The 13,724-nt window shown below is 38.2% G+C and overlaps 1 protein-coding gene across 1 annotated transcript in view; it reads left to right on the top strand.

Annotated features, from left to right (window-relative positions):
- ADCY2 (adenylate cyclase 2) overlaps window positions 1–13,724 on the top strand; it is a 1,242,889-nt gene that overhangs the window by 811,691 nt on the left and 417,474 nt on the right. The window contains exon 13 of the mRNA XM_075212755.1: window positions 10,729–10,798. Coding sequence (XP_075068856.1) covers window positions 10,729–10,798 — 70 coding nt within the window. The remainder of the gene's footprint in view (window positions 1–10,728; window positions 10,799–13,724) is intronic.

Here is a 13,724-nt window from a genome sequence, read left to right as displayed (position 1 = left end):
TAACATGTTATGAGGAAAAGGTAAACATAAACTACATCACAGTGCACTGTGACATAGCAACAGTATAATAAAACCAAAAATAAAAATGTTGCTCATGAGTATTGATAAGAAACCACAGCGCTACTGATTGATGTAATATAACAGCTGTCTTCAGTGTAGCCAATATTGTGGTCAAAAAATATTTGTTATAAAAGGAGCTTACTAAGTAATTTCCCCCAGAAAAAGATTCTAATAATTGCCATGATCATCAATCCACAAATGGTAATATATCCCGCTCGATGAGTGATGATATCTAAGTGTCCGTATATAGCTCTGTGTGGAGCATAGATAATCTAGAGCCTAAGCTCAAACTTTCTTAATGATGTATGTTCCACATAAATTTGAAGTTCCACTCCGTACCCCAATGGATGGAAAGAGCCCAAACGTAAGCAATAAATGATTTAATTACTCACTGTCTCTGGCTGTGATTAACTGCGCCACTCCACGTACCCGCTTGAGGTATAGAACCATTAGAGAGTTGCCTCCTAGAACTCACTGGGTGTCCGATGTTAGTGATAGGAATAGCAATCCTTTATAATACGGACTTAAACCTCATATAGGTGATATCTGGAGCCTTTCAAGCTTTAGTAGGGTAATGGCTCCTGAGAATGTTGAGCTGAATGAATGGGGCTAGCGTAATCCCTGGTTCACAGCTGTGTGTGTAACCGCCTCACACACAGATCCTGGTAGTGGTGAGAATAAACTCCAAATGGAGAGAGGGGTAGGGAGAAAAAGAGAAATCCAACGGGGACACTGTTCGTTCAGTTTCAGATGGATCCGATTGTATCAGCTCCTGTGTATGATGAACGGAGTAGAAAGCCGGCAATTGTAGCATATAATCAATGATTTAATAAAAATAGCACAGAATAGGTAGATAAATAATAAGAGACCAACTAGGTAGTTGACTCTATACCTAACGCGTTTCATTACGGAACGTAACTTCAACAGAGGGAATGACCAGAATCATTGAAAAAAGATCTAGAACCCTAAGAGATTCAGAGTTATTTCTAGAGAGAGATAAGATTATTAGATCCCGTGTAGAAGAATATGAGAAACATCTCCCCGACACCAAACTTCGTAAATTTCAGAGAGATCTAGATGACTATCGGTTTGATATAACAAGATCATATAGATCCTACAAACCTAATACAGATCGGATGTGAGATAGATCAGTAGGCAAATCTGACAAATTTGCGACTAAATATCCCTCTAGACAATATAGAGCAGACCCCCCAAGATCACCTGTTAGATCAGGAGATTTAACCAGAGAGAATCGGAAATCAGTAATAGAACTGATTCATATACAAGAGCTCGCCCACAAGATAAATTTCTTCAGAAAAAAAAGGTTTTTTAGACAAAAACTTCCTATGGGAGAAAAGATTTCGACACTCAGACCCCTTTCAGCCAATGTAGTCCCTGACTCCCAAGAGATTCAGAGACGCTACAGAGGCAAGAGAGGAGGAAGAAGATTGGGGGGTTCTGAGGAAAAAAAAAAAAAAAAAAAAAAAGAGACCTCAGTGATTACAAAGGGGATATTTAATCTTTCAGATAGACAATTCTCTTCTGCTGAAATTTCCCTATTAAGTAAGGGATTCAATTTTGCACCATCAATCCCCCAAATATTTTCCAACTTTTTGTGGAATTAAATAGATTCACGAGAACGTTGTGTCGCAAAAAATATTTTGCATATAAAGAACAAAAGAAAAAGAATGAGTTCCATACTACTATATTATTTGATCAAGAAGACGATAGAGCATTGTCTATTTTGGAAGATTTATGGGATGAGAATCAGGTGCCTGAGGACACAAATAATCTAATTTTTGATATCAATAATCTGTCTGATCCTTTATCCAGTAAAATTGGTTTTAGAAGATTTAGAAATAAGTCTGAATTATATCCAACACAAGTTAGAGGACCTAATATCGATTGCTTTTATAAACTCACATATAACAGCTTAAAGCAATTATGTTCAAACACCAAGAAAAGAAACTCTAATTTATCAAGAGGAGAAAAGAAAGCTCTAAAAGATCTGATGGAAGATTCTTCCATCATTATTAAGTCAGCAGATAAGGGAGGGGGTGTGGTTATTCAGAATCTTGTAGACTATAGAAAAGAAGCGCACCAGCAACTTTTAGACAAAGAGTTCTATACCACCTTGACAAACAATCCCTCTTCGGACTATCAGATTTTATTAAAATCTCTTTTGGATTGTGCTCTTGAACACGATATCATTACAAAGGATTTATGGAGATTTCTATTCATTCCTTTTCCCATTGTTCCTATCCACTACCACCTACCAAAAATGCACAAGTCACTGGTGTCACCCCCTGGGAGACCCATCATCTCGGGTATTGGGTGTCTCACTTCTAATTTATCTTTTTATATAGATTATTTTTTACAACCTTTGGTACGCTCTCTGAATTCAATCATACGAGATTCTACACACCTTCTTCATCTTATTAAAGATATTATATGGCAGGAGGATTATTGTTTCCTTAAGTTGGATGTACAGGCCCTATATACTAATATACCACATAACTTGGGCATTGAGACTATACGTAGGATATTAAGTGATGATGGGACCTTGACAGATGGTCATCAAGGTTTTATCATCGATGCCCCTCACTTATATCTTAACTCACAATTATTTTTTGTATGAAGGGGTATATTATCTTCAGCTGATGGGGACGGCCATGGGGACCAGGTTCGCCCCGAGTTGCGCCAACCTATATATGGGTGCGTTCGAGAAGGAGCGCATCTGGGGGGGCGATCTAGGGGCGAGCCTAGTTTTCTATTTTTATTATTATTACACTATCTTATTTTCAAATATACGGTTATATTGTAATAACCATCCTCAATGAGTAGGTTATTTAAATCTCTTTTTCATCCCTAGTCTCATTTTTATTTTTACATTTATTATTACTTTTTATTTTTATATTTATATTTATTTTTATTAATTTTTTATTTTTATTTTCATCTTTTCATACATTTTTCACATTTTTTTATTTTTATTATTTTTGTTATCATTATTATTATTATTATTTTTATTTATTTACAATATCAATACATCCATATCTTCATATCTTTTTGGTTTAATAAAAGTTATACATTTTACCATTTATTCTGTATTTATTACCTCCATAATGTAGAAAAACAATATAGCTACACTGGTTTGTGAGGTTGTTTTATATTTGTGATATATTGTAATGATATATGATTGTTGAAATCTGAGTCCTCTTTGGTAGAACTTGCCTCGGTTTAAGCAGACACATATACATACATATGTGTGCTGCTGGATGTGATCACGAGTTGTCACAAATGTGTGTTGCATAATATTTAATTGGCTAATTGAAGCTGCAGTGTATATAAGGCTCTTATGAGCATTTAATGATTCTGGTCATTCCCTCTGATGAAGTTACGTTGCGTAATGAAACGCGTTAGGCGTATAGAGTCAACTACTTAGTTGGTCTATTATTATTAGGGATGTGCACCGGCCACTTTTGGTGTCTCGTGTTTTGTGTTTTGGATTCGGATTTGCTTGATGTTTTGGGTTCGGATTTGTTTCGCAAAACACCTGACGAAAGCTTTTGGTTCGGATTTAAGGTTTTGGATTCGGATTTATTTTGGAAAAAAACATAAAAAGTATTAAAATCAAGTTTTTTGGTTTATTTTCACTCCTATGCTATTATTAACCTCAATAACATTCAATAACAATCATTTCCACTAATTCCCAGTCTATTCTGCAGAATCAGTGAACTTTGTAATATTGCAGTACCACTGGACTTATACTGCTGAATCAGTGAACTGTGAACTTTGTAATATTGCAGTACCAATGGACTTATACTGCAGGATTGTTTCTGGATATTTTTTTTTTATTTCTTTTTTTTATAACTTTTTTTGGACTGTGCACAGCACAGCACAGCACGAGATATAGCAGGACAGAGGACCACCTAACACAACCTCCCTCTACCCTGATCAATGCCCGTGTGAAGATGGTGGCGGCTAGCGGGGAATTTATAGAATATGAATATCGCGAGATCCGACAGCCGGATTATGACTCAGAGCTTCGGTTTCAGTTTTGCAATTGGCGGGAAATACCCGGATCTGTCTCGGATCCGGCTCGGATCAGGAGCGTTCGGGTGGGCTCGGATTTCAGATATCCGAGCCCGCTCATCTCTAATTATTATTTATCTACCTATTCTGTGCTATTTTTATTCAATCATTGATTGTATGCTACATTTGCCGGCTTTCTAATCCGTTCATCATACACAGGAGCTGATACAATCGGATCCATCTGAAACTGAACGAACAGTGTCCCCGTTGGATTTCTCTTTTTCTCCCTACCCCTCTCTCCATTTGGAGTTTATTCTCACCACTCCCAGGAGCTGTGTGTGAGGCGGTTACACACACAGCTGTGAACCGCAGATTACACTAGCCCCATTCATTCAGCTCAACGTTCACACGAGCCATTACCCTGATAAAGCTTGAAAGGCTCCAGATATCACCTATATGAGGTTTAAGTCCGTTAATCACAGCCAGAGACAGTGAGTAATTAAATCATTTATTGCTTACATTTGGGCTCTTTCCATCTATTGGGGTACGGAGTGGAACTTCAAATTTTTGTGGAACATACATCATTAAGAAATTTTGAGCTTAGGCTCTAGATCATCTATGCTCCATACAGAGCTATACACGGACACTTAGAGATCATCACTCATCGAGCGGTATATATTACCATTTGTGGATTGATGATCATGGCAATTATTAGAATCTTTTTCTGGGAGAAATTACTTAGTAAGCTCCTTTTATAACAGATATTTTTTGACCACAATATTGGCTACACTGAAGACAGCTGTTATATTACATCAATCAGTAGCGCTGTGGTTTCTTATCAATACTCATGAGAAACGTTTTTATTTTTGGTTTTATTATACTGTTACTATGTCACAGTGCACTGTAATGTTGTTTATGTTTACCTTTTCCTCATAACATGTTATTTGTAAGTATTAATAGGTTATTTACATATATGTTTATGATTGTATTATAACAAATTATATATATATATATATATATATATATATATATATATATATATATATATATATGACAATACGTGATCCCTATTTCATACACCAAATTTACATATTTGAAGTCAGACAGGTCTTTAGCATTGCATACGTCCTTTTTGGTTTTATCTGTTTGTTGGTGGGCGCAGCTACCTTAGTTTTTGCAGCAGCTTGTCCTTGGTCTGATATTATCTACATTTTGGTATTTTGCTTTTATTTTGTATTTAGCACCTACAAATCGTAATTATTATATTGGTAGATATATTACATTGGCGCCATATCAGGGGTATTTTTTTGTTTATAGTAACTAAGCTAATAGTGGTGTCAATGAACTGTAGGACCAGCCTCTAACTCTAGGAATGTAGCCATTCCTCTAACCAGCCTCTTGCTGCAGCAAGAGGCTGGTTAGAGGAATGGCACAAACACACAGCAGTTTGTATCTCATCTAGTAAACATTGCCAGTGCCACACAGCAGTGTCAGGAAAGAAAAGTGGCGCAAGATGGAATTGTCCTTAGGTCATCCGACCCACCTTGATGTTGGATCCCTCATCAGTGTGTACATCATCCTCATGCAATATTAATTTATCCCTGCTGGAATCCACCATTACTGAAGCCTCTGTACTTTGATGTAATTACCAGTAAAGTCCTACCTCATGGAATTTGTAGTTAATTTTGATGAACATCATCTTTCCCACATTTTTAGGAAGTAGCCTCCTATACCGATCGCTGACAAGGTTCCCGACTGTGCTGAAAACTCTTTCCGAGTACACACTGGAGTGTGGGCAACTTAGGTATGTATTGCAAAGCGAGTTTGTACATGGGTCTCCAAATTGCCTTTATTTCCTCCAAGTATGTCAAAGGACTGTCTGGTGTGTCTATTTCTATGCGGTCGTTAAAATAATCCATTCTTTGGATGTTGACAGTAGGATCACGTGTAGTTACGGCAGAGGTGTCACGATTTTTGGGCAATTCTTTTAGACCAGACTAGATGTCAAAATGTTGTGCTGACTCATCTGCATCACCACTGGGTATCTTATGAAAGTTAAATTTTTTCCTACCAATCGTTCCAAAGTAACTAAGGAGGAGACTTCATTGTGCCATGTACTACTTGAGCTGTCAGCTTGCTGATCAGAAGCTCATTGCATCTCTTGAGATCTGGATCAGTTGGAAAGAAAGAGAAGACATAGTTCTTAAGCCTAGGATCATGTACAGTTGCCAAAATGAAGTCATCCGATTTCAAAATGTTGATAACTCTTGAATACTGACAAAGCGAACAAGTACTTGATCTACAAGTCCGACATAGTTAGCGGAATTGCTTTCTTTCAACTCCTCCTTCAATTTCTCCAGCTGCTTATCCAAAAGTCTAATTATTCGAATGCAACATACCCAAAAATCGTGGCGGCTCTTCCGTAAACTGAACTACAAATTCCATGAGGAAGGTCATTACCGGCAATTACATCAAAGTACGCAGACTTCTGTGATGGTGGATTCCAGCAGGGATTAGTTAGTGTTGTTTGAGGATGATGTACACACTGATGAGGGTGAATATGATGACAGTGTAGATTGTAGGTGCTAGGATTTAGCTGAAAGGGTACTTGCTGATGCTGGTATGCTTGTTAATATTTTGGGTAGAATGGCAAATTGGCAATTTAATATTTTTCTACAGTAAACTTTCGCTTTTTTAGAGAGGTGTTTTTTGCTTTACCAATGTGAAAGCCTGATTTTTGGATTTCAGTTTCCCTGACTTAAACCCACTATGCCCTTGAGCATAGACTTTAGTAGATGATGTAGAAGGACTAGTATCATCATGACTGGTGCCAGCATTTGGTTTCCGTATTGATGGCGCTGAGCTATGGCACTGGAGACTGACAATAACACTGCTACCCATTCTGTTTCTGTATGAGCAGTGGCACTGAGACTGGAGAGTGACAGGAACACTGTCTGCTATCCCAGTTTCTGTGTTAGCAATGGCATTGAGCAATGGCACTGGAGAGTGAAGAGGACACTGCCACCCCTTCTGTTTCTGTATGAGCAATGGCACAGAGCAATGTGACTGGAGAGTGTAAAGGACACTGCCACCTCTCCTGTGTCTGCATGAGCAATGGCACAGAGCAATGTGACTGGAGAGTGACAAGGACACTGCCACCCCTCCTGTTTCAGTATGAGCAATGGCACACAGCTTTGTCACTGGAGAGGAGACTGATAAGAAAAACACTGCCACAAACATTGACTCGTTGCATAAACTTAATGTAATTGTCAATACAAGCCTTTGACACTTATGAAATGCTTGTAATTTTCCTTCAGTATACCATAGCAACATCTGACAAAAAAGGTCTAAAAACACGGAAGCAGCAAACTTTGTGAAAACCAATACTTGTGTCATTCTCAAAACTTTTGGCAATGACTGTAAGAATACTACCACCCCTCCAGTTTCTATATGAGCAAAGGCACAAAGCAATGTCACTGGAGAGGAAACTGATAAGAAGAACACTGCCTTCCCTCCTGTTTCTGTATGAGCAATGACTCTGAGCAATGGCACTGGAGACTGGCAAATTTGCTGCTACCCCTTCTGTGTCTGTCTGTAAAATGGTGTCGGATCTCCATGGAGGGTGGTACTTATGTAATCCAAAACTCGCAAGATCCGACCATGCGCCCAGAACGTTTTGCTGATTTTAGTTCCAAGGACGCGCAAGTACCTAGCCGGCTCGGCTCGGCACTCAGATTTCCTATAGTCGGGGGGCTGAGCATCCCTAATTTAAATGCATTTTTAAACAAATACATGTTGCATTCAAAATGCGTGCCTTGATGAATCAGCCCTATTGTATGTACAGTACGCATTAAAAACATCTTGATTTATGTGCTTAAAGTTATAAAAGAAAAACATTTTTTTTAAAACCCATTTCTAGTAATTATGGTATTATGAGTTATTAATTTATTTCATAGAATATATATTTTTTGCATGCGTTCTGTTGGGACTTTATATTGCACATATGCAGTGTCGGACTGGGGCATGAAGGGCCCACCGGGGGACTGCAACGCTAGGGGCCCACCAGTGGGGGTGTGGCCGGCCATCATAGAGGCGGGACCAGACACTAGAGGGGGAGTGGTCAGCTCACGAAGGACAGCTAGTACCATAGTTTAGTATATAAAGAATGCAGTGTGTATATAGAGTACACAGTCTTGACCTGCCCCTTAGATTGGGTAGAACAGTCACCAAAAATTGGGATTGTTCCAGTAAACCAGGCTTGGCTAACCTGTGGCACACCAGGTGTTGTGAAACTACAAGCCCCAGCATGCTTTGCCAATATATAGCAGCTTATTGCTGGAAGGGTATGCTGGAACTTGTAGTTTCACAACACTTGGAGTGCCACAGGTTAGCTAAGCTTGCACTAGACTCAGAACATTTGACAGACTGTCCTACCTGTTGTTGTCACTTTTACCACCTGTGGCTTTTGGTTTCTTTAGTTGCGGCTTGTCTGTATCCTGGAATGTTGAGGGTCCTATTTGGAAAAAATAATGGATACATTTAGAAAACACCAACCATCCCCGCTATTAAATCAACAGCACCCACATTTAATAAATAGGCCTCTCTCCAGCCCAACATTAAAGTAATAGTACTCACATTTGTTAAATAGATCTATTTCCCTCCAACCGACCCCAACATTAAATTAATACTATTCCCATTTAATAAATAAACCTATTACCCTCCCTCCAAACAGCCCCAGCAAGAAATTAATAGCATTTACGTTTAATACATCCATTTCCCACATTAAATATTAATATTCACATTTAATAGATAGCCCTCCTCCCCACACTCAGCCCTGCATTCAATTATAGACCCAAACCACCCCAGCATTAAATTAAAGGTCCCATCAACCCCTCCCTATAGTGTTCTCTGTACAGCCCCCCTCCCTATAGTTTAGCAAAGGCAGCCCCCTCTAATTATAGTTTAGCATAGGCAGCCCCCCCTCACTATAGTTTAGTATAGATAGGCAGCCTCCCTATGCCACATAGTAGTGCCCCTAAAACAATAATATGCCACACAGTAGTGCCCCAAACAATGTTACTCCACACAGTAGTGCTCCAAACAATATTATGCCACACAGTAGTACCCGAAATTCACATGTGCCACGTAATACTGTCCCCAATTCATATTATGCCCACAATAGTGTCCCCAATTCAAATTATACCCTCAATAGTGCCCCCCAATTCACATATGCCATGGAATAGTGCTCTCTCAATTCGCGCACACACTAATATATATATATATATATATATATATATATATATATATTTATTCTCTGCAGTAAGCCTCTGCTTACCCAGTAGCTAGAGAACAGATGGAGGATATATATATAAGATAATTCTGTGTCAAGTGAAAGTCCTGGAATTTGGAGGAAATTAAAAGACATATCCAATAATATTAAATAAAAATAAGAAAATCTACTTACCCATATTTTGATTGATGCAGCCTCTGCTCCTTAGTCCTTCAGCGGCGGCGGGAGCATAAGACAGTCAGCTGACAGGAGGAGGAGGGGGCAGGTCACATGATCGCAGCTGCGATCGCATTTGAAAGATGACTGCAGCCAGTCATCTGTAGCAGCAGGGACGCCGATCACCAGGTGAGCTGACCCCCCCCTTTGATCCAGAACGTGGCTGCCGGCTGGATGACAGGATACGTATGTTCAGCAGCCATTCATTAATTCCTGGTTTAAGCTAAATATTCTACGAGTATTCCCTTTATTATTCCGCTCACGCTCAGACAGTTTGTGTGTAACACACTTACTGACAAGAAGTCTGATGTGCGTAGGGGGAACTGTTCCCTGTGGTCAAACCTTATCTGGAAATATCTGACAAGAATCCCTGGTCCTGGTCTCCCAGCAGGCACACGCTCCTCTGTCTAACACACTGGCAGGATCTGGGCACACATACTGCGTGTATTACGGGTGATATCAGGATGGTGATTGGGGAACTCTCCACACCAGGCCGGCAGTGAGAATGATTACAAAGGTTTATAACAAGCAGACGAGATGAACTCTGTACACATAGCAGCATGGACGCCGGGGAGGGCAGCAGGGATACCGAACATGTGAGCTGAATGGGCTCCGCCCACTTCTAGAAGGGGGTGTGGCCGTAAGGCAGAGGGGCCTACCGGTGATTTTTCCGGTAGTCCTGTGGGCCAGTCCGACACTGCACATATGCATGTGCGTATCCTGCACTCTGTTCTGTCTGTTAACACAAGGCAAATAACAGGCAGAGTGTACTTACATCCAGATTTAAATTGAAATGTATCTTGAAATCCGCTTGGATTTGAATACAGTCGGAACTACGCTCAAGCCCCATGATAATTTTTTAAATGCAAGATGTGTGCAGGTTGCATCTGAACATGAATCAGGCCCTCTGTGTTATCTTATTTCTGTTTCACTTGTGTGCTAAAAATTTAATCTCTGTGATTTTCCAGTCTGTTATAAGGATAACGAGAGTGGTAGTGTACCAGGATGGGAAGGTAAGAACATTTGCAGAACACATTTGTTATTAGTGGATATTAAGTGCATAGCTTAAATATGTTGCTGTCAGTTTAACATTGTAATTACACATCTTATATCACTGCTTTCTTTTGCAGACAGTGGCTTAAATCAGAGGATATACAAAGAATTTCATTACTTTTCCATAACAAAATTCTTGAAAAAGAAGTAAGTAAATGGCTAAAAATCAATAAGCACCCATTAAGATGTTAATTTTCAATTTTAACTTTTTGACAATTTTTCTTGAACAGTTTTGCCAAATTATATCATGTTTCATGTCTGGGATGGATATAAAGGTAGAGTAGAGTAGAGTTTATTGCAGCTAAAAGTGTACTATTTTAGTATTATGCTAGCTTATTGTAAAAAAAATGTATGAGATATAGTTTTATGCAAAATCTGTTTGTATTATTTTTAATATAACACTTAATAAGACAAATGCCAAAAACAACAAATAACAATTTAACAAATTTAAAAATAAATATAAAAAAGTTCACTCCATCTTATAAATAATGTATCTAATGGTGCAACATCACTTCTCAAGCCCATGAGACACATTCCTATCATGCACATCTTGCTCTCTTATTTTCACTTTTCCTCCCTTACACTTAACTGGAATCTTCTTTTTTTTCATGATCTCATGAAATCCAAAAGAAGATTCCAGGTAGGTATTAATTAGAGAAAACACAATGAAAAAATAGTTTATTAATGAACGAATATTAATTATTAATTTCTATCAAAGGATATTATTATTTTATTATTTATGTGAACGGGGCCACTGTTAATTTATTATTTATAGGGATGGGGGGCATTACTAATTTATTATTGATAGGAATGTTGGCACTACTAAAGTGTTCATATGGACTGGCACCCATGTGCATGCTGGCACATTTAGTTCTACAAGTACCAGCAGGCAAGGATCTGGCACAATGTAAAAGGTAAAACCAGATCTGTTCATCTGGTTTTGCCAGACGGTTTTCCCTAAACCGCATACGGTTTAGAGGATTTTAAACTGCCACACATTGCTAGAGTTTGAGTTTTCACCCTCCAAACTGCAGGATAGTAAACCCTGTGGTTTGGAGCTGAAAACCGATTGTGATGTAGGTTGATTTAAAAAGCACCCCAAAAAAAACACCCCTTAATAAATTTACCCACAATTCTCATTTACTAACATTTATTTTAGGTGAATATTTTGCACTAAACCCCAGAAAGCGATTAACAAATTAGACAATGAACTGACTGATTATTTACTATGATTTTACTAAATCAGAAATCTGTCATAAGATAGCACAGATTTTGAACTTAATCCTTAACCCAGTCATGGCAACAAATGTACACTGCAAGGTGATTAAAAATATTGTTTGATTATTGTTTGCCTAAAAATGTTTAATTTCCAGGAACCATCACAGTTTTAAAGATTTTTGTTCCTGAAAATGTCCCTATTTTTCAATATCGGCCAACTGTAGTATAATCCCCCTTACTTTGTAGATTGAATTAAATTCTCACAATTGACATAGTTTTATTGAACTGGAGTATTTAAAATGCTAAATATGCATTAAAGCCAAGTTCAGCAATCATAGAACGATGGAAATTTTAGTGTTTCAAGGTCCACTTACTACATAGTACTGCACATTATGTTGCCTATTTATCAAAGGGTGATTAGTACTTTTGCTAGCAAAGAACCCTGTTTTGTTTTCACGGTTCTATGAAAAAAGCTTACATGAAAAAAAATCCATAGAAAAATTTCTATGGATACAACCTCACTGACATAAATGCCCACAAGAAAAATGCTGATGTAGAAAAATACCCACATGGAAAAATACCCACATATAGTATATCAATTAATTGCCATACAAATGTGGCCTGTGTATGAAGATGGATTAAATTCTCTTTTAAATGCCAGAGGTTTCCATTTAAATAATTCTTTGAAAATGTGAGGATATAGGTAGCTAAGAGGAATTGTTAAGAGGAATTATTGTAGATGAGAGGCTTCTTTGTTTAAATGTTTGTTTTAATATGTTTAAAGTAGCCTATTGTAAGCTATCTGCTGCTATAAAGTTTTGTTATGTTCCTGTCTCACCTTACATTGGCTCATCACACATTGCTATTCTTGTTGGCATTTGCTACTATTCAATGTGCCGTAATGGCACGTACTATCCTCCTGGCTAACTAAACCTTTGAAATTTCTGAAGATAACTCTGTGTCTGAGTGATCTGCAAACCCTATATCCTCACACAGGGCTCCTTAGTAGTGCAAGCAATGGAGTTTTCAAGAAGCCAGAAAAACAACAAAGTTATAATTTATTTGGAGTTTGAATATCTTGCTTTTCACGCTATCAATGGAGTGGTGACGTGGAGATGCAGACAAAATTGCTGTATAAAGTGGCATTCAATTATAAAAACAAAAGATGGCAACATAGTTCAAGAACCACCTGAACATTGACATGACTCAAAAACAGCAGCAAATGTTGCCAGAAGCAAAATGGGCAGACGTCACGCTAAGTGACGTCAGACCCGGAAGTGGGCGGAGTTGATCGCGGCGTTCTGCCGCTGAAACTAACCCTTCTAAACAACAAATGATCCTGGATACTAATAGCGATAATCTATTTAACAATATATGTCAGCGCTTCAGTGTCCGCTAATCTCCTAGCTAGTTGGGCAGCTTGTAACACACGGAGGGACAATATATGTTGGCTAGTGCCGTTGTGACAGGGAGGGCTCCAAGAGGAGCGTGCCCTTAGCATTTATATAATGAGCTCTAAAATCTGTGTTTGTGAATAAGTATTAGCCCAAACAATTTAGGAGCATAAGATCATGATTTATTATCAATATATATTATGTAAGGACACTGTATATCATTGGCCCATTTATGCAAGCAGGCTACAATATGAAAGCATGAGATAATGATAATAGGGTTGTTTAAATATACATAGACACCTATTTCCTCCACTTCAAGTTTAATATATATGCCCTATCAATGAAGAGTTTATTATAGTGGAACAACTAAGGGGTGAAATATACTAACTATTGCTACCATCTAGAGTCTGATTTTATATAATAGAACTAATATCTATATACCTGGGTTTAACAGTAAGTGC

Source organism: Mixophyes fleayi, chromosome 5 (assembly GCF_038048845.1).
Source record: "Mixophyes fleayi isolate aMixFle1 chromosome 5, aMixFle1.hap1, whole genome shotgun sequence".
Lineage (NCBI taxonomy): Eukaryota > Metazoa > Chordata > Amphibia > Anura > Limnodynastidae > Mixophyes > Mixophyes fleayi.
The sequence above is the reverse complement of the archived record's forward strand: the minus strand, read 5'-3'. Positions and strand labels throughout refer to the sequence as shown.